This window comes from Aotus nancymaae, unplaced genomic scaffold, assembly GCF_030222135.1.
Source record: "Aotus nancymaae isolate 86718 unplaced genomic scaffold, 86718_ANA_hifiasm-v0.15.2.pri h1tg000046l, whole genome shotgun sequence".
Lineage (NCBI taxonomy): Eukaryota > Metazoa > Chordata > Mammalia > Primates > Aotidae > Aotus > Aotus nancymaae.
Genome location: NW_026988460.1, coordinates 14,211,536 through 14,232,304, shown reverse-complemented (window position 1 = coordinate 14,232,304; position 20,769 = coordinate 14,211,536). Strand labels below are relative to the sequence as shown.

Below are 20,769 nucleotides of genomic sequence, written 5' to 3'. Positions count from 1 at the left end.
AGGAGACATTGGCTGGATTTCAGCTTTGTTTCAGGCTAGGCACTGGGAGCACTGCAGTGAATGAGTTAGGGCCCCCATCCCAGGACCTTCACGGCCTACTGAGTGTCTCTGCAGCTTTTTCTAACCTTTCGTCATCTCTCTAATTGTTAAGGTCCTTGTTAAAAGCTCTCGTGTGCATGTGGGCAGGGAGAGCCTTCTCTAGATCTTCCATTCACCCTTTGAAGGGAGTTGCCTTCTTCCCAGGGTATAGAGCTGGCCCTGCCCAAGGCTGAGCTGGCAAAACCAAAAAAGCGCCCTGCCTCTCCTTTCCACATCATCCCCTGGAACTGCTGGGTGCAGATGTCCAAGACAACATTGAACTCCATTTTTGTTCCCCCACCCCACTTCTCTTGTTGCAATTCATGATATATATTACAGAAATACCACATGTTGATTGTGAAAAAAAAAGGAAACTATAGAATAGCAACAATTCTTAAAGGAACAATAACCAATAATACTAAATCCTGCTAAGGTGGTTAACGTTTTATTGTATTGCCTATCAGAACTTCGTCCTCTGTAACTATAATACAGTTACTACAAATAACGATAATAATAACACTAGTTTAACCTAACTCCGACATGGAGCTTCCTCTGTGCCAGACACTGTTCTAAGCATCTTAGGCTTTTAAACTCATGTAATCCTCACAACAACTCAGTAGGCTAATTACTATTGTCCTCATTTTACAGGTGTTCAAAGTGAGGCAGAGAGAACATTTAAAAGCATATATATTATTCTTTGTTTAAAAATGGGATCAGTCTGAACATACTATTTTGTGGCCTAGGTTTTCTCCCTTTACAATGAATAAACAATAATAAATTCACCTTCCTGATGTAATTTTTCATGACTATTTAGCATTCCAGCATTTGCACATACTGTAAGTTACTCAACCAGTCTCCTTCTGGGCCATTTTTCTGATTTTCTTTTTCTTTCCTTCCCTCCCTCCCCCCCTTCCCTTCTTCCTTCTTTTTTGTTTTTCCTATGAATGACACAGAGATGTCCAATCTTGTAGCTTAGTCTTTGAGAATCTGATTAATAGCTTCTTGTCTGGGCATGGTGGCTCAAGCCTGTAATCCTAGCACTGTGGGAGGCCAAGGCAGGAGGATTGCTTGAGGTCAGGCCCTTGAGACCAGTCTGGTCAACATAGCAAAACCCTGTCTCTATTTTTTATTTAAAAATTAATTAACTTTTAAAAATCATATCTAGGATAACTCCTAGAAGTGGAGTCATTTGGTCTCAAAATATACATGTTCTAAGCTTTCCAACATCTCTTGCAAACTGCTTCCAAGACAGGAAACAACACTGGGTTCTAAAGGAGTATGAACTGTGTCCCACAGAGTATAGTGATACTCATTAGAATAACAGACGCTCATGACATTGACCCAGCAATTCCATCTGGGAGTTTACCCCATAAATATCATTATACACTTGCAAAATGACATGTGTATAAAATTGCTCATTGCAACCCTGCTGGTGATAGCAAAAGATCAAAATAATCCAGATGTTCATAATAGGGAACTAGTCAAGTAAATTATAGGACATCTATACGATGAGATAACTGTGCAGTTGTAAAAAAGAATTGAAAGCCTTTCTATGTGTTCATGTGGATAGCTCCTCAAGACATAATAAATGCAGAACAGTGTAAACAACATGCTATTTTCGTGTGGAAAAAGGGGACAAATGATAGCCCACATCCATATTTATATGCATGTGCATAAATAAACCCTATTTTAAAAACATTATTATTAATTTTTGAGATAGGATCTCACTCTGATCGCCCAGGCTGGAGTGCAGCAGCACGATCATGGCTCACTGCAACTGGGCCCAAACTATCCTCCCGCCTCAGCCTCTTGAGTAGCTGGGGTTACAGGCATGCACCACCACACCCTGCTAAGTTTTTAATTGTTTGTAGAGATGGGATCTCGCCATGTTGCCCAGACTGGTCTTGAACTCCTGGGCTCAAGTGATCCTCCCACCTTGGCCTTCCAAAGTGCTGAGATTATAAGCATGAACCAACATGCCTGGCCAATAAACTCTAAAGTAATTAAAACAATGCCTACCTGCCTACTTGTGGGCGAGTTTGGTGAAGGTGTAAAGACCAGGATGATGGATAGACACAGGGAACAATTTCTTTTCACTGATCACTTTTTATATTTTTAAATTTTAAAAACTATCTATACTCTAATTTAAGAGAACTAATCTAAAAAATTGCCCTTTTATACTGTTAATTTTTTTTAGGTATGATAATGCTATTGTCTTTTTTTTTTTTTGAGATGGAGTTTCACTCTCGTTGCCCAGGCTTGAGTGCAATGGCACGATCTCAGCTCACTGCAATATTGTAGTCATTTTTATAACACTTATCTTTTAGAGATATATACTAAATACTTCAGAAATATTTACAAATGAAATTACGTGACGTCTGGATTTGTTTCAAAATAATACATGAGCAGGGGAAGTGGATGGGTATATATTACAGATGAAACTGCCTTAGACGTGAACTAATGACTAATGAAGTCAAGAGACTGATAAGTGAGGGGTTCATTATGCTATTCTGTCTACTTAAAAAAAACAATTTATTGAGGTGAAATTTACATATAATTAACCATTTTAAAGTGAACAAGTCTGTGGCATTTATTACATTCACAATGTTGTGCAACCTCCCCATGCCTAGCTCCAAAACATTTCTATCTCTCCAAAGTAAAATCCCTGTACCCATTATATTCCCATTTTCTCCCTCCCTCCTCCCTTGCCAACCATCTGTCTGTATTCTATCTCTATGGATTTATTTATTCTGTATATTTCATATGAGTGGAACCATATAATACGTGACCTTTTTTACCAGGCTTCTTTCACTTAGCATAATGTTTTTGAGGTTCATCCATGTTGTAGCATGTACCAGTACTTTATTTATTTTTTGTGGCTCTGTAATACCTCATTATATGTATATACCACAATTTGTTTATCCATTTATCTGTTGATTGACATTTAGGTTGTTTCCACCTTTTGATTCTTGTGAAGTGCTATGTCCATATATTTGCGTTCCTATTTCCAATTCTTTTGGGTACATACCTCTTAGAAATGCCGTCGGGTAAGATGATAATTCCATATTTAACTTTTTGAGGCACTGCCAAACTTTTCTCTATAGTAGTTTCATCATTTCACATTCCCAGTGGCAATATACAAAAGCTTCAGACTTCTCCACATCCTAGACGACATTGGTTATTTTCCGTTGTTTTGTTATTATTATTAATATCATAGCCATGCTAGTGGGTGTGAAGTGGTATCTCGCTGTGGTTTTGATTTGCATCTCCCTGATGACTCATGATGTTGAACATACTTTCATGCACTTCTTGGCCATTTGTATATCTTCTCTGGAGAAATGTCTATTGTTATTTCTATTTTTGAATAGGTTTTAAATTCTCCACAGTAAAAGAGATACAAAATATTATTTTATTTAAAACTTTAAGAAACAGGGTATTTTCCCCCCATCTGGAAAGAGAGTGGTTTTTCTCTCCTTTTTCCCCCTGCTTGAATCCCCCTGAGGTCCTTGCACAATTCCCACCCCCACATCCCCATCCATAATTCGGTTTCAAAATAACATATTTGCTCTTCAAACAAATAAGCACAAGTTTCTTCCCTTTTGCCTCCTCAAAGGTAGGTGCGGGTGTGGGGGAACAGGGCCAGGAATAAGGGTGAGCAGAGGCTGACTGCCCCACTTCCTTTGGTCCCGGCCTGAGGGTGGCCCCCCCTACCCAGCAGCCTTGTGACACCCTCATGTCCCACCTCTGCATCTTTGCTGAGAATCCCCAGGGAAGGGAGGGCCCCGTCTATAGTGGAAGAAACCTTCTGGGCCCGAATCCAGCCACATCACAAGACTGGATGGCCCAGCTGCGAGACGAGCATGTCAGTGGCTTCCATGACCAATGGGAGACGCTTCACCCGGCTCATGTTCTGCTGTGGTTGTCGGTCCAAACAGATGGCTGGGGATAAACAGGGGGTGGTGCTGGGTGGGGTGTGTGTCGGGGTGGCTTTGAATGGCCTTAGCCTCCCTCTGGATCCTAGAGAAAGAGGCGAGTGAGGTGAAGGCAGTGCCTGAGGAAGGGGCTATCATTTGCGGCCTTCCAAACTTGTTTGTGATGTCTTTTCAGCAATAGAACTCTTGTTCAAACAAACGATTACAGTAGTAAGACAGAAAAAGGAAGCTGCTCCCGCTGATGAAGGGTGAAAAAGCTGGGGCCTTCCCTCCCTCCATGCCACGTGGCAGACACCTCAGGGAATGCTGGGTCTCAGGAGAACAGGCCGATCCCGTTAACACACAGTCTTCAGATGAAACCACGTGGGAACGCAACACATGCTGTCTCCTCTCTAACCTGAGATCCTGGCCCCATTCCACAAAACGAGGCAGCCTCTTGTGTACCCCTCACCAGCCAAGTACTGGGTGGTGGCCAAAGGGGAGAGACAGGCCAGGGTGTGGGTGGGCCAAAGAAATCTGAGAGGGACAGGAGCTGCAGTGGCCTGGTCTTTAAGCCCGCAGAGGCTCCCTTCCAGAGAGAGAGCTTGGAACGCAGTCTCAGCCTGCCTCCCTCCAGCAGAACTGCCCTGCCCCTGCTGGTTCATACCTTGCTAGTCCCCTGGGCCTGCACCTTTCCTAACCTTAGGAGAGACCTGAGAAAAGGAATGTCTCCCCTTCCCCGCAGACAGGATACTTTTTTTTTTTTTTGAGATAGGGCCTCTCTCTGCCACCCTGGCTAGAGCTCAGTGGCGCAATCACGGCTCACTGCAACCTCTACCTCCTGAGCTCAAATGATTCTCCCACCTCAGCCTACCAAGTAGCTGGGACTACAGGCATGCACCACCACGCCTGGCTAATTTTCGTATTTTTTGTAGAGATGGGGTTTCATCATGTTGCCCAGGCTGGTCTCAAGCTTCCAGCCTCAAGTGATCCTCCCACCTAGGCCTCCCAAAGTGCTGAGATTATAGGCATGAGCCACCGTGCCCAGCCCAAAATACTTTGATATAGTTTATTCAAGCTTAGATTCTGGTTCTCAGCACAGTCAACCTATAGCCCCCCACCCCCCCATCTTCTGTGATTGTCCTGCTGGGTTAATTCCTCTAGTCAGAGGATGGGCCCATTCTTTGCTGTGGGACAGTGTGTGGGGACATTGGTAAGGAACAAATCAAGACTTGGGCAAATAACTTTATTCTGCCCTTGGTTATCTCATCCACCGGCTGAGCATTATAGTACCTATTCTGCAGGACTATTTTGAGGATTAAATGAGATAATACGTATCAAAGCCCAACATCACAGGAGCTCAGTGTAGAAGCAGTTCCATACCAGAGAGAGGGATGGCTTTGTCCCTTATGTGCTGTGTCACCTCAGATGAGGCATTTCCTTCCTTTGAATTCCAGTTTTCTCATCTGTAAAATGAGCATGTTTAAGATTTTTTTTACTTAAAGAAGGAGTATGTTAATATCTACCCTTCACAGATGCTATAAGCGGTAGAGGCGATTCACAGGAAGTGGTTAATACCTGACACAAAGAAAGTACTCAAAACAGGAGAGTAATAATTGTAATTATTACTACTTTTACTATTATTAACTTAGCTAGAAGGGCAGTGTGGTTTTATAGTTAAGCATGTAAACTTTGCAGCCAAATTTCCTAGGTTTAAATTACAATTCATCACTGGAGCTGTGTGACCTTGAGTAAGTTACTTAACCTCTCTGTGCCTACAGTTTATTAACTGTACACTAATTTACCTACTTCATGGACTTGCTGTGATAATTAAGTTATTGTATGTAGAGCACTTTGCAGAGTGCCTGGCAAATAGTAAATGCCACAAACACATTTGCTGTAATTATTATTAATAATAAATATCCATATTTGTATTATTATAGTCATTAACAACTCGGCTCTGTGAAAGCCTTCGTCTTGGATCCAATTAAGAGATCCACAAACCAGCAGATCCACCACCCTACAAAAGCTTTAGCCCCTCAGAAGCTGTGTGACCTTGGGCTAGTTACCTCGCCTCTCTGAGCCTGCTTTTATTCATCTACAAAATGTGAATTGTAATAGTACCCATAATGATACTTCTAGATTGTTTGACGTGCTTTCGTGAGCGATGACCCGTGGGAAGTTTCTAGCTTCTAGTTAATTAAGCCTTGGTCTCCGTGCTCTGCCTAAATCGGTCCCTACCCCACCCAGCTCTCCCTCCCAGCCTTGTGGGGGGAGCGCTCGGATTCCCTCCTGCTGGGCGCGAAGGGGGGCGTCCTGCGCCCGCTGCCAGGCCCTATTTCTGGGGGCCGAGCGATCCCGAGGCCTTGCCAAGCTTCCCCGGGGATCAGGTTTCTGCTGACGCGGTGCCAGGCACGTCTGCTTCCAGGAACCGGCAGCCGCTTTTAGCCGCGGGCCGCACATGAAAGGGCTGCAGTCGGAAACGTGACGTTGTGTCAACAGGCGAGGCAGGTCAGCGCTGGGTGAGACCATCCCGGCAGGCCCGGCGGATCACGCCCTGTCTGAAGGCGGCCAGATCCCCAGCCTCCGCTCCCCTGCCTCCTGCCACCTCTCCTTGGCCCCGGAGCCAGTGCTTCACCCCCGACACTCACGTACCCCGCGTTTTAAACAGAGATCCTCTTTGTCCGCAGTAGGCATTAGGCTGGGGTGCACGCCCCTCCCCCGTACCCCCCTCTGAGCGCACTGGGGTGCTGCTAAAACTGGGCTAGAAGCAAGGTTAAGGGCGAACTGGAAGCAGAAAATCAAGTGGAGGGACAGCTGCAACTTTAGGGACTGTTCGTCAGGGGCAGGTTCCCATATAGGGGTATTCTGGGTTGACTGTGTGTGGAACCCTCAAATCTTTTTTTTTAGTTCAGGTTGCTCCAACCACTTCCTTCTTTCCCCATAGTTACTCTTCCTGCAGTGGCCTAGGAAAAAGAGAGGGTCATGCAAAAAGAGTTTGGTCTTGATTTCAACCCCCGGCTCTATCACCAGGATAAGTTCGATTTGTTGGGCTTTTTCCAAAAAAGGCTAGCAACTCATAAAGCAACTGAAGTGTTTCGCAGGCATGAGACCTGGAAGCCCAGGCGTTGAGCTGGGAGAAACAGTGGCTTAGAGAATTTGCCATCTGCCTGCTACAGTACTTGTGAGAAGGGCTCAGAACTCTTATTTTATCTAGTCAAAAGCAGGCATAGAGAGGGAGGTGACAGACCACCAGCTATTGATGCCAGGCCTCCAACTCCTGGTCCTGGCTCCTTGCACAACACCATGTGGCCTGGGGACAGTTATGCGCATTCCGCATGCATCTAGCACAAGCAAGAGAAAATGCTGGATTTCACCTGCTGGCCCATCAGGAAACAGGGAAGGTGGCAGTGAAGCCGACAGTCCTCAAGGTCAGGTTGGAACCTCTGCCTGGCTGAGAAATCCCTAGGGGCAGCTTCCCTGCTGTGCTGCAGACCACCAGGGGGTTCTGGAAGATTGGGATGCTTTGGGAACTGGAGCGTACTGAGCCAGGTGCTGGCCATCAGGACACCTCTGAGAGGGAGTATCCCACAGGAATGTTGCAAATCAAGGCAAAGGAGAGAGGCGAAAATACATGACTGGGTCATTTCCCAGTTTTCCCATGGAATTTTTTTTTAGTAAGAGCACTTTTCTAAGGAACACCAATATTCATTCACGCACAAACACACCGGAGAGGAAGTCCAGGAAGGATGTAGAAAATAATTACGGAATGTTGCTTCCAGCAGGAATAAGACAGGATATGGCAAATCCATTAGACCTTGCTAGATTTGAGAAAGCTAGACTGCTTTGGCAAAGAGGTGCTATCCCAGCATCAATTGGTATTGCATAATAATCCAGTAAATCTGTTCTCAATGTGCCTCTTCCTCCAGCAAGCTACCCAGACGCTGTGGCCCACATTATCATACCTTGGTTTTCTGTCAAGTTCCAAGAACCACGACAAAAGCAGGTGGGGGAAAATATGCTTTTAACTTAACTCTGGAAAGAGGAAGAGGATGATCGTGAACCCCTGGCAAGGGTTAAAAAAAAATTAAACCAGTATTTACCTGCCAAGTTGACTAAGCTTATTCTGATTGAATACAAAGCACATAAAAAGCTGAATGAAATTACACTGAGATTAACTGGTTTGCTTCAGCCAAGAAAAAAGGGCATGGGAGGCAGCCACGTCACACCAATTGAGTTATTTAAAAAAAAATCAGGAGACCATCTTTCTCTTCCACAGGAAAAGAATTATTTTATTAAGTATTTTAAAACAACTACTTAACATTTACTCATAGATAAAAATATTTACAATTTTACACTTTCAGGAAGGCTCCAAAATATAAACACTGTACCTCTCCCTAGAGAAAAAAAAATTATTCTTCTCTTCAAAAACAGAAATACATTCATTTTTTTTCTCACTGTGTGGATCAAGTAATTATACAAATAAACATCTGAAACATTTTCCTTTTTAATATATTTATATAATATATATTTATAACAGCTTTACAAATAAAGGCAACGACTTTATACCGAAATAAAAACAGGAAAAGAAAACAAACACGATCAGCGATCAGGCATATAGTGCATTTTGAAAAGCTGCTGCCGGGCTAGCTGGACACGTCGGGAACACAAGTACTCTGGACCAAAAATAAAACTTCTTTGAAGGAGACAGAATCCTTTTTAGCAATAAAGACACTCCATATGCCGTTGGGCAAGAGGAATTAGCCTACAGAAATGATCTGGTGGTGCCAAGGCTTGGTTAGGCCTTTGAGAAGCTAAGCTTGGTTAAAAGGAGTTTTAGGATAGAATTGAAAAGTGAGTCTAGTTCTGCTTGAAGGGAGCAGTTTGTTACTCAGCTTTGTGCACTTTGGGGTGCTTGCTTGGTGTGTCTGCGTGTCTCAGACCTTGGTTTGGTTCCCTGAACAGCAAGTACTAATGGTTAGACCTAGAAACAGGTGCCAGAGGCCCAGGGAACTCCTCCCTCCCGGGCAGCTCAGCTTGTACAAGGGGGCCATTTTCAGTTCCTTAGTAAGCTAATCACTACGAAAGCCTGAGTAGGGAACTACATTCTCCGTATTCGTCCGAGGCAGGGGTGGGGAGCAGACCTGCGGACACCTCCCCAAACCACTACCGTGCTCCGCCAGTGCCTGCTACCTCACCACGTTAGCAGAAGGCTCGGTCTCACTGCTCCTCCCGGTCGTCTGGTGAGTCACGTCGACAATAAAGGGAAAAGGGTGGGGTCCTAACAGCTGGTTGGGAGCTGTGCTCTGGAAAGCCCTCTTTTGAAAGTACCTTTTGCTCAAAGCCACAGACCCAGCTCCCAAACTGAAGAGTGACTCACAGACCAAGACTTTGAAGCTTTTGAAAACCCAGCTGATGTGTATCAAAGGGGGCTATTCTCTAGGTGGGGAAAAGCCCAAAAGTCTGCTACAATCCCCCCGCCCCGACCAAGTCTCCTGATGTCAAGCAATCCTTCGTGACTTCCCTATGCCAAAAGGAGCTTTAATGTCCTATACCAACACGCAGGCACACACGTGCACGCGCGCACGCACACACACACACCCTGAATCTTCTCTCCATGCCTCAGATTATCTCAGTATACACAATGGAACAATCTTGCAGCATTCACAAAAACTTTTTTGTTGTTTTTTAGGAAGTAGTGAGGAAGGAAAGCAAAGCAGCTGGATCCCCTAGACAGTTCAGTCTTTGGTTTCTAAGTTTAAAGGGGGGATCTGCTTCAGAGCTTGGAGCAAGACAGAAGAGTCGACGGACGGATGAGCTGGCAAGGGAGAAGGGAGTCTCTGGGGCATGAGCAAGGGAGCCGAGATCTTGTCTGGGTTCATGAAGCTAGAGAGGGCTGCAGCAGAGGCGTTGAGGCCTGGGTATAGCACTGGCACCGAGGTGGGATACCAGCACTTCTCCAGCATGGGCAGGTAGGCAGTCGCTGAAGGTGGGATCAGGTAGAAGGGCAGGCAGAAAGGAGGCTGGTGTGGGTGTGGGCCCAGGAACGGGGAGCTGATCAGGTCACTGCTAGTGAAATGGCCTTCATCATCTGAAAGCTGCATCCGGTTCTTTTTTGTGGGGGGTTCTTCGGATTCTTGCTTAATTGCGCCGACCCTTTCTCCCATGGTGAACCTGCGTCCGTGGTCGCTTTTGAAGCACGGCTGCTCACTGCGTAAGTCGCCCTTCTCAGATTCTCCTCCATAGCCACTGTCTGTGTCCGTGTCACTGCCGCTCTGCTCCCCACTCGAGTGAGCAAAAGTCCGCTGGATGACTGGCACACAGTTTTTCCCAGGACCTTCCGAGCCTTTGGCCAGAGAGCTGGGTTTCTCCTTGAAGTCCATCACTTTGGGAGCTGGGTCTGATGGCTTCCTGGAGGTACCACCCTGAAGCAGCTCCGAGACCACGCGGTGGAGGTGGGTGACAAGCTGCGAAGACTTCAGGTCCCGAGTGTTCTCATGCTTGGCCAGGTACTGAAGCACCTCCCGGGCACACGTCTGGAAGCCTGAGCAGAACATCTCTTGACCTGTTTCGACATTTCTCCCTGACAGCTCACCTGGGGAAACAAAGATCCGAAGAAAGACATTTCAGAAGGCCCTGTGGTACACCTGGATACCTATGCCCCAAACACCAGGGGGCTTTCATTTTTGTTTAAAAAAAAAAAAAAATTGCATTACTGATTTGTGTTCCTAACTCCAAAAATAATATGCTCAGAGAAGAATTACACTGGAAAGTATAAAGAATTAAAATAATCCATATGCTGACACTCAGATAAAATACGATTTTTTTAGTGGCTGCATAATATTCCATCATGGAAATGGACCGTAATTAATAGAGATAGGCTGTTTTCCCTGTTTTGGAATGTATAGGCTGTTCGTGAGTTTTCCATGTAAGCGAGGCAGCAGAGAACCTTCTGATATACTTATAAACCTAAAAGTCAATGCATATAACATTGTACCATGGCAAAATGGGCAGAGGCCAGACAGTGATAAAATGAGGAAAAGAATGAAGGAACATCACCTAAAGTAAACTTATTTTCAATGACTTGTAAAAGTTGCAGTCATGCTGTGATCTTTAATTAGGCTCTCTATTTCTACGTTTTTTTCCACATATTCTATCCATGATCCTCAAGACATTAGGTATGACCGTCTTCCTATTTTTAATGAGGAAACTAGCAGAAGCATTTGCTGGGATTTTGCAATTTTCATATGAGACTCTGAGAAGAAGACAGAGAAGAATGAAATGAGGGAGTGGGTAGAATAATTCCCCCTAGTCTGTACAGTATTATTTGGAAAGAGTGAGACTAGAAGGTTAGAAGGTGACTCTGATTCTCTGGAAGTCAGTAGAAACGAATGATGAAACTTCGGTGGTTTTGCTAGATTGTGCAATTCACCAAGATACCTAGTGGCTATTCAGGGAACCACATGAAATGCAGGAAAAACTCCTGCTGTATCCTGCTAGCATCACACCACACACCAAGTAACAAGGAAGCAAAGACACAGGAAAACACTGTGGCATACCCACAATCTCTTCTCCAATGACAGAGGGCTAAGAAGACCAACTGTAAAACACCCACAATGCAAATTATAGGGGCCTTGGCATTTTAAAAGGGAGTAGGGAAATCTCCCAGAACCCAGAGACTCTCAAGCCAAAATGCCACAGGAATATCTTATCATTTTACTAATACTTATTCATGCCAGGTGGCACACAGCATTTCAAATGAAAAGTCTGACCTTTTAGGAAAGATAAAACTGCATCTCCCCCAATGAACGTGCATAAGTAATTTGTTGCAGTCATGTTTCTTACATCAGATGTTGAGCCCACAGGCTCTCTATTTGTGCTCAAACTCATAAAGAGAGGATAGCCAGAATCAGCACTCACCAGCTTGTAAGCCGCTCTGCAGGGCAATGATTTTCTGTTGCTGCTGATCAATTAGGTTTGTTAGTGCTTTCACATGCTTCAAGGTAAGTTCAAGAACCACTGCTTTTTCCAAGTGACCCAAAGTCTGGAAGGAAAAGAGCCTTAGTCAGCTATGAGGTCAGGGAAGTCCCACCTTTGGGACATTTATTAGCAATGAGAAATGTCTCTAATATATATATAAAAAAAAAAGTGGAATAGTCTTTCCTGGTTGGCTGTTTTAAGTCTGTAGATCATGCTTTTAAAAAGACAAACACACTCGAGTCTTTAATTCTTTAATTAAAGAATTTTAAAAACGGTGTCATCTATCTTTGGAGGCATTTTGGTGGCTGCAACTACCTCAGGAAAATGCTTTGACAGATAAATTTCTCCAGCAGCCTCTGCTGACCTTAACTCAGGGGAATCCAGAGATAACATTTCCCCGCAGTGGTGTCAACTCAGAGAGAGACCTCTATTATGTCTGGCAGCCAAGAGGCTTCCCCTACTTCTTTCCTTACACCCTTTCAGAACTTCCAGCTCATCCAGGCTTTTTTGTTCCTCCCGAAATACATTTTTTTTTTTCCATTTCCCCAACCAAAGGCTGCCAAGTAGCTGAGGGCTACTGTCAAGAAAGGACAGGCAGTAAAAAAGGACACGCCAAAGCAAGTCCCCTTATTTAACAAGAAGAAAAAAGGTGGGGGGAGTGGTGGAGGAGAAGGGGTAAAAGAAACGTGCGTTTTGCTTGGCGTAGTCCTTTAACTGAGAAAAACTAGGGAATCCTGAAAATCACCAGAAGTTAAACTCTTGAAAAGGAAGGCCAGCTGGTGTTGGAGCCAACATGGAGAGGTCCAAGCGGTTCTCGCCTCATTTGCATGAATCCACCAAAAAACGCCAGGACTGGGGAGGGGGACCCTACCACAGAGCCACCCACTAGCTCGGATCCGCCCGTCTGGTCTGCAGTTCCCCGCGGAACCTGCAGGCGGCGAGTGACCCTCGCCCGCCCTCTGGGCAAAGGAGCTGGGTTGGAAACGGGCCAGCTTCTCACTTACTGTAAGTTTGAGATGTTCGGGTAGCAGATCCTTCAGCTGGGCGATGCACTCGTTAATCCGGTCACGTCTCTTTTTCTCGATGAGCCGGTGCGGCAATTTGTAGGTCTCCTGCAAGACGCACGGGGAGGTGGGCGCCTGGGGAAGGGATTAAGAAGGCTATCCTTCTCCCAGCCCCGCAGGAAGACTCCGGCAGAGGAGCACCCAGAACCATCATCTGCCCCTTCTTTTCCAAGTTACTCAGTAGAGGTACCGAGCCCACACCCTGCATCCCCTCGCCAGTCTCAAAGCGAGAAAACTTTTCTTGGAAACTCGGCGCGCGCGAGGGGCTGAGCGCGGGGTTCCCAGGGGTGCACTTCCTTACCTTGCTGTCCTCGCTCCGCTTTATTCCCCGCCTTGACTTGTATACTTGGTACATGTGGGCAAAATCCATCCTGCAGGAAGAGAGACCGGGAAGGGTCGTGACTCCGTGCGCAAGGCTGCAGGTGTCCGGCCGGGCAAGAACCCCCCCGCTCCCGTGCGCCCGGAGCTGCTCCAAGTTGAGAGTGGCGCATAACATGGGGCTGAAGCTGAGGCTTGAAGGGGCCAAGGAGTGCCAACTTACCCTGGTAGGTCTCCGTGCTCCAATCCCGGTGCTTTGGGCAGGCAGGCTGGGGGTGGTTGCGCGCTAGGGATCCGCTCCATTGCGCGGCGAGCCGGGGCCACTGCGCGCTCTCGTCTGCACTAGCGGAGCGTCTCGGATGAGGACTGTCCTGGAGCGGGCTTCGGGGGTGTCTCCGCAGATGTTCCTTTGAGTCTGAGCTCTTTGAAATCCCTTGGGCTGCTGGAATCTTCGGCTTTGAGATGCAGCTTCAGTTGGGGGCGTGCATAGCCCGGTGTCCCCGCGGCCTCTGGCTCCGACTCAGCGCACAGACTGGCGGTGTGTGCTCCCTGCGCGGTCTGCGCCGTGCGAGCCAAGTGAATGAGAAGTGGAGCGGGCGGGGAGGCGGGAGAGAGCGGCGGGGGGGAGGTTAGGGCGGAGTGGGGGGGTGGGGGGGGGCAAGCCGAGGAGTAATGGAGAGGCTGCGGGCTGGGTTAAATGGGAGCGAGTGGGTGGGTTGGAGCTACGTGTTCTACCCTGTGACTCCAGGCACGTCTGGCCACTGCCGGGGAGGGAAGGAGCGACCTGCCCGCCCTCCCCCGGCTTCATCACATGAGTCTCACGTGTTGGACAACGCTCCGGCGGCTGCTAGGGAGCCCCCACCCCCACCCCCAGCCCCCAGGTGTCTGCGGCTGCGGCCGTCTTTCCCCGAAGAGGGGGTGGCAGCGCGACCTGGGTCCTGCCCAGCTGGGTGGGGGGCGCGGAAGCTGGAAGGGACCGGGGAATTGGGGGAGGGGGAGAGTTGGTAACGTGGGCGAACCTGCCCCAGGGAAATGAAGTAAGTTCCCGTCTCCTGGGAGGGAACGGGGGAGGACGGATCCGCCCGCGTCTGACTCAAGCCGGGAGAGGAATATCCCCTTGCTAGCTCCAGCCCAGCCCTCTTCCTCCTCCCCCGCCCGGCCCGCTTGGAGGAAGCGGCGCGCAGCGGAGGGAGTCGCCCGGCCCCCCAGCCTTCCCCAGAGGCTGGGGTTTCTTTCCGTCCTGGCTTCCCTGCCCCCACCGCTCACCCTCGTGTCCAGGAATTGCCCGCCTTGGGGAGGGACTGAGGGGCGGGGCGGATGTCACCCCATGGGAAGCGGGCCGGCGGCCAAGCGCAGGGGCAGCTGAGGCTGCCGCCGAGCACGCCGCGCGCACCTGACCGCCAAGGGTGTGAGCCGAGGGCCCCTCGCTCCCCTGTAGCTCCACTCCCGGGCACAGCCTGCGGGCGGGCGGGCACCCGGTTGCGCAGCCCCCTGGGTGCCCCAATGTCACCCCCTTCCTCCAGGCCAGTCGAGCACAGAAAGATACCGGGCGCGGTGCCCGGCGTTCCCTCCCTCCTCTGCCCCCTCCGGAGCAGAGGCGCCCGGGTCGCCTCCCCTCCGGCTGCAGCGTTACACAACCGCGGCGGCGGCGCCTGCCCTGCAGCAGCGCAGGGCGTGACGCTTCACGTGGCCGGGGCTCAGGCCGCAGCACCGCGGACCGCGAGCCCCTCTGCGTGGACCCGGGGACTGAGACCCCGGGGACGTGGTGCGCCAGCCGGGATCCGCCCTCTCCCTGCCTGTTAGGAACTTCGGCGGCGCTGTTTGCGGTCAGCACCCCAGGCGGGAGGGGTGAGAGAGACAAGAAAAATACCGCTGGTTACAGTGAAATCTTAGCATTCATGCAGTCGACACATGTTTAATGAGCCCCCTACTCTGTGCTAAGCTCTGTACTTATTGGTGAATCCTACATGGATCCTGCCCTTGAATTTATTCTCTAGGAAGAGGATAAATTGAGCAATGAAGGAAAGGCAGTCTTGGGAAAATTGTATCGAGGCCACTGGCTGACAGAGGAAAAAACAAACAACTTGTGTTGCTTTGTGTTTTGTTTTTAATTTGATACTAACCAAGATGCCTGGGTAGAGAAGCGGGGAGAAGTCAACCCAAAGTCCCGAGCCCGGGGCAGAAAGACCTCTTCCAGCGGCCCAGATCTATGCCATCTCACTTAGGCTGCCGGAGGGCCCCACCCACCTCCCCCGGAAAAGCCTGGGCTCTATGACCTTCTAACTCAGCCGGGGAGCAGGGAAAACAGCTGAAACTCCAATCCCGCGGTGTGAGCAGCCCTGATACAGTCAGAGGAGGGAGCCGGTGGAAACTCATGACTAAAATAAGGCCTGGCTGGGGATTTCACTGACCTCTGCGCTCCCCTGCCCTGCAAGTTCGGGGAGTTGAGAGATGACTGTAAGCCTTTCCCACTGCTCTTCGGGTCAGTCACCCCGCTGCTGAGTGACCTGGCTGTGGGAAGGATTGAAAAAAATGGGGTCACAGCTGAGACTGGGTGAAGAGTAGCCTCGGGTGCAGTTGAGGGGTCAGTCTTAACTGGCAGTGTCCTTGATGACATAGAGAACTGGCATTCACAAGTTGACCAAACTGGGAGTGTATTTCCTTCAGGTCGCCTTGGAGAGCTCCCACTTCCTGTTTATATTTCACAAGCGTCAAACTCATTAGCAAGTGTGAGAAATGCCTCTTTTCTAACTGTTAACTGGCATGACCTCACTTGGGGCTTAGAGATCCCTCCCTGCCAGAATGTACTTTTGCTGGCCAAAGGCGGGGCCCGGAGTCCGCCCTGGAAACGTGCTTTCAGTCTTGGGCGACCTGCTTCATTGTGTGACTTTAGTAAGGAGGAAGACTTGTCCTGTCTGCGTCAAAACCACGATTCTACCAGGAAATAAGCACTGGGAGAGGAAAGACATAACCCCTCCGCTGTCACCCCCCACCCCATGGCAGGAGTGAGCCCAAACCTTGCAGCTTTTGGCTCATGGCTCATGACAATATCATTCTTAAACTTCTTTGAGTTTATCAATGTATTTTGCCCTTACCTGCCGTACAACTGTAAATAACAAAATGTATGCATTTCCTACTTTTTATTTGTTCCAAATGTACTCTCAAGCTTCAATAACTGTTCCCATCCTACCAGAGTTCCACTGTATCAGGATTTAAAAAAAATCTATTCTCTTCATAGCTTACAGCTTTTAAAAAAATAATAGTTTGAATAAAACATATATCTTTCCATCCTGGAGAATGTTACTATTTCAGTCTGTCATCTTTTGTAGTTATTAAAAACCTTTCATATGTTAATTTCTTTGCTCCTCACTACCACGTTATAGGCAGGTACTAGTATTAACTCGTATTTATTGTTATTCAACGCCAGACCCTGAAATAGACCCTAGTGATGTATGACATATCCTTTTTGGAAAATTGAGGCTCAAGGAGGCTAAATAACCTGCCCCAGTTTATATAGTCTGGGATTCAATCTGAGAAAAGCCCCCAGGTTTGTTGTACTCCAAAGTTTGTGCTCTTAATCACTGTGCTTATGGTTGCCTGGTAGGGTTGTATGGGTTGTACACTGCTCAACTCCAGGGGGAGCTATTCACGTTGCAGTCTGTGTGAGAGCACCCTCTGGAGTTGTGCAATGTGGCACTGAGCAGATGCACTGGGTAATCCTGCCATTTTGTAGCCATCCCTGCTGCTTTGTCTCTTCTAAGTGGGGAGGGAACATAATTTTGTACAATAAAAAGATGGGATCTTTCTTTTCTTTCTTTCCTATTGGGACAGCATCTTGGTGTCCTTACACTGTGCGCTGAATCAGTCTATGCTGTTACTATGTATAGTAACTCCCGAGCCCTTCCTGTGCAAGAATTTTGAGCCCCAAGCTCTCCTATACATCCCCACAACTTGCTTGATCAGATATCACTTTTTACCTGCTTATGAAGCCTCAAAAATTTTTATCTCAGCTCACAGAAAGAGATACATTTTACATCATGTCTCAATACACACACGTATGTGTTTATACATATCTTAAGTAAATTTAAGCATAGGGCAGCCAAGGCTTGGTTGGGCTATAGCAATAAGTGACCACTACCCTCTCTGTTGTAATCCTAACAATTGCTCTCTTAAAAAATAAATAAATAAGCCACTTTGAAGTCAATCCAATGCATTTCAGGCAAACATTTCACAGAACAATACTTCCCTCTTGTTATATGCATTCTGAGATATATGTATATTTAAGACAGAGTTTTGCTTTGTCACCAGACTGGAGTGCACTGGCACAATCTCGGCTCACTGCAACCTCTGTCTCCGCCTCCCAGGTTCAAGTGATTCTCCTGCCTCAGCCTCCTTGGTATCTGGGACTACAGTTGGGCTCCACCAGGCCTGGCTAATTTTTGTATTTTTAGTAGAGATGGGGTTATACTATGTTGGCCAGGATGAGCTCAATCTCTTGACCTCATCATCTACCTGTCTCAGCCTCCCAAAGTGATGGGATTATAGGCATGAGCCACCATGCCTGGCTGCATTCTGATATTTTCTAGTTTAGTCTCATCTGTTTTATTAAAAGAAAAATATTTAGGTCTTGACATACTAAGTTGATTTCACCACCCGCCAATGGATCATGACCTGAAATTTAGAAACTTGCCTTACTATAGAGACAGTGTTGTAGTTTTGGCTTCGCCCCACCAGAAAGACATCAGTGGCATCTGCACACTTGAAGATCTTCCAAATCAGTTATAAAAATGTTAAATAAAACTGCTGATCCTGGTTGGATTTAATGGTATAGAGGTTTCCATTCAGGAAAACATCTGTTAATTCCTACCTTTGTTCCCTATTTATAACTACCCTTCTCATTTTCTGCTTTTTTGAAAAATAACAGCATTTAATTCTTTAATTGAGAGGTAAACATAAAATACAGATCTTAAATGTTTGGTGCATGATTTTTTGTAAATGTATATCTATGTAGCCAGCCACTGCCCCACACAAGATACAGAACATTTTTGTCACCCCAGAAAGTTTCTTTATATCTTTTTCCAATCAACCCCCCAACCCGCACAATTATTTTCTGATTTCTATCACTATAGGTTAACTTTGTCCATTATTGAGATTCAGATAAATGAATGTACTCTTTAAAGTTTCTGTCAATATAGTTTTGAGATCCTGCCACGTTGTCACATGCATTTGAATTTTGTATTTCAATTGTGCATATATAGCATAGTTTATCTAGTTCCCTGTTAATGGATATTCAGGTTGCTTCCAGTGTGGGGCTGTTATGAATGAGGCTGCTATCAATATTCATGTATAAGTCTTTTTGTGAACGTATGTTCTCGTTTATGTTCCATAAATATTAGGAGTAGAATTCTTGGATCACAGATTAAATATATGTGAACTTTATTATAAATTGCCAAACAGATCTCCAAAGAGGTGTTACCCTTTTACAATACCACTAACAATGTATGAGAATTCCAGCTCCTCCATATCCTCACCAACATTTAAGATAGACAGATTTTTAAATTTTAGCCATTCTAATGGGTATGAAATAATATTGTCATTTTAATTTGCATTTCCCTGATAGCTAATGAAGCTGAGCACTTTTTCATGTGCTTATTGGTCATTGGTATATCTTATTTTCTAAAGTATTTGTCGACATCTTTTGCTTAGTTTTTAGATTGTATTACTTACCTTTGTAATTGTTGTATATAGAAATACAATCCAATTTTCTATATTGACCTTGTATCCTGCAACCTTGCCATTATATGGCTTGACTTTTAGGAGTTTTTTATATATTCTAATTACAAGTGCTTTGTCAGAAACATGATTTTATTAATGATGTCCTTTATGAATAGAATTTTTAGTTTTGATAGAGTCCAATTTATCGATATTTTCTTTTATAGCTTGTGTGTGGGTCTTTATAATAAAATTTTGCATGACTCAAGTCAGAAAGATATTATATTTTTCTTTAGAAACCTTAGAGATAAGATTTTTCTATTTAGGTCTGTGATCTATCTTGAAATAATTTTTGTTTATGGAGTGAAAGAAGAGTCAAGATTTAGTTTTATGTTTCAGCAATACTTAAAGAGACTTTCCCTTCACAATTGGATTGACTTCACCACTTTGTTGAAAATCAATCAACCATATATGTGTGGTTCTATTTATATACTTTCTATTTTGTTCCATTGGTCTGTTTGTCTAGGTTTCGCCAATACCACACTTTCTTGATTACTGGAGCTTTATAAAAATCTTGAAATTGGATCGTGTAAATCCTCCAACTTTGTTCTTTTTAAAGATTGTTTTGGCCAGGCATGGTGGCTCACACCTGTAATACCAGCTCTTTGGGAGGCTGAGGTGGGCAGATCACATGAGGTCAGGAGTTCGAGACCAGCCTGGCCAACATGGTGAAACCCCGTCTCTACTAAAAATACAAAAATTAGCCAGGCATGGTGGCGGGTGCCTGTAATCCCAGCTACTCGGGAGACTGAGGCAGGAGAATCGCTTGAACCCAGGAGGTGGAGGCTGCAGTGAGCCGAGATCATGCCACTGCATCCAGCCTCAGTGACAGAGTGAGACCAGCTCAAAAAAAAAAAAAAAAAAGAAAAAAGAAAGATTGTTTTGACTATTTTAGTTTCTTTGCATTACCATATGCATTTTAGATTCAGCTTTTTTCTTTCTTCCAAGAAGCTTGCTAGGATTTCTATAGGAATTACATCAAATCTATAGATGAGCTTAGGAAAAATGAACATTTAAACAATATGCCTTCTCATCTATGAATATGGTATAGGTTTCCATTTTTTTAATGTTTTCTTCATTTCTTTCAGCAATATTTGCAGTTTTCTGTGGAGAGGTCTTACAGATCTTTTGTTGGATCTGTTCCTATTTCATATTTTTTGATGTGTCTGTAAATTTTAAAACATTTCCCAATTGTTTATTGAGTATATATAGAAATACAGTCAATTTCTGTATCTACAACTTTGCTAAACTGATTTATTAGTTTTGAGTAGGGTTCTTCACATGCACAAACATGTTGCTTGTGAATAATGACAGCTTTACTTCTTTTCTAATCTTTCAAAAAAATTTTTGCCTTAATACTTTATCAGGATAATGCTGGTCTCATAAAACAAATTTGGAAGTATTACTTTGTTTCTGAAGAAGCTTGTGTAGGGTTGGTACTATTTCTTCCTTAAATGGAGAAGCCACCTGAGCCTGAAGTTTTCTTCGGGGGAAGGTTTTTTTTTTTACTATGAATATAATTTTATTTACAGGTATTAGGCTATTTAGTTTTTAATTTCTTCTTTCATTAGTTTTGTTCATTTGTGCTTTTCACGATATTTGTCTGTATCCCTTAAATTTGACAATATATGGATAGAAAGTTTTAT

The 20,769-nt window shown here is 45.7% G+C and overlaps 1 protein-coding gene and 1 long non-coding RNA gene across 4 annotated transcripts in view; one reads left to right on the top strand and one right to left on the bottom strand.

Annotated features, from left to right (window-relative positions):
• Positions 1-8,254: 8,254 nt before the first annotated feature.
• On the bottom strand, positions 8,255-13,934 carry BHLHE40 (basic helix-loop-helix family member e40). Of its 2 annotated transcripts, XM_012472162.2 has the most exons (5): positions 13,575-13,934; positions 13,335-13,404; positions 12,974-13,081; positions 11,910-12,033; positions 8,255-10,584 (listed from the first exon to the last, which is right to left on the bottom strand). In XM_012472162.2, the coding sequence occupies exons 1-5, from the start codon at positions 13,652-13,654 to the stop codon at positions 9,728-9,730; spliced, it is 1,239 nt and encodes a 412-aa protein (XP_012327585.1). In that variant the 5' UTR covers positions 13,655-13,934; the 3' UTR covers positions 8,255-9,727. The 2 variants fall into 2 exon arrangements, with proteins under 2 accessions (XP_012327585.1, XP_012327584.1); XM_012472161.2 differs by lacking the exon at positions 13,575-13,934 and having other exon boundaries at positions 13,335-13,564.
• LOC135268872 (uncharacterized) overlaps positions 12,980-20,769 on the top strand; it is a 76,789-nt gene continuing 68,999 nt past the window's right edge. For both annotated transcript variants that reach the window (XR_010337224.1, XR_010337223.1), the window contains exons 1-2: positions 12,980-13,219; positions 13,411-13,578. This is a non-coding gene — a long non-coding RNA (uncharacterized LOC135268872). The remainder of the gene's footprint in view (positions 13,220-13,410; positions 13,579-20,769) is intronic.

Bases quoted from the DNA above. Each gene is read 5' to 3' on its own strand.
- BHLHE40 (XM_012472161.2), bottom strand. From the start codon at position 13,529: ATGTTATGCGCCACTCTCAACTTGGAGCAGCTCCGGGCGCACGGGAGC. The intron at 13,082-13,334 runs GTAAGGAAGTGC...TGCGTCTTGCAG, and splicing joins AGCGGAGCGAGGACAGCAAG to GAGACCTACAAATTGCCGCA. The intron at 12,034-12,973 runs GTAAGTGAGAAG...TTTTCCTTCCAG, and splicing joins CCGAACATCTCAAACTTACA to ACTTTGGGTCACTTGGAAAA.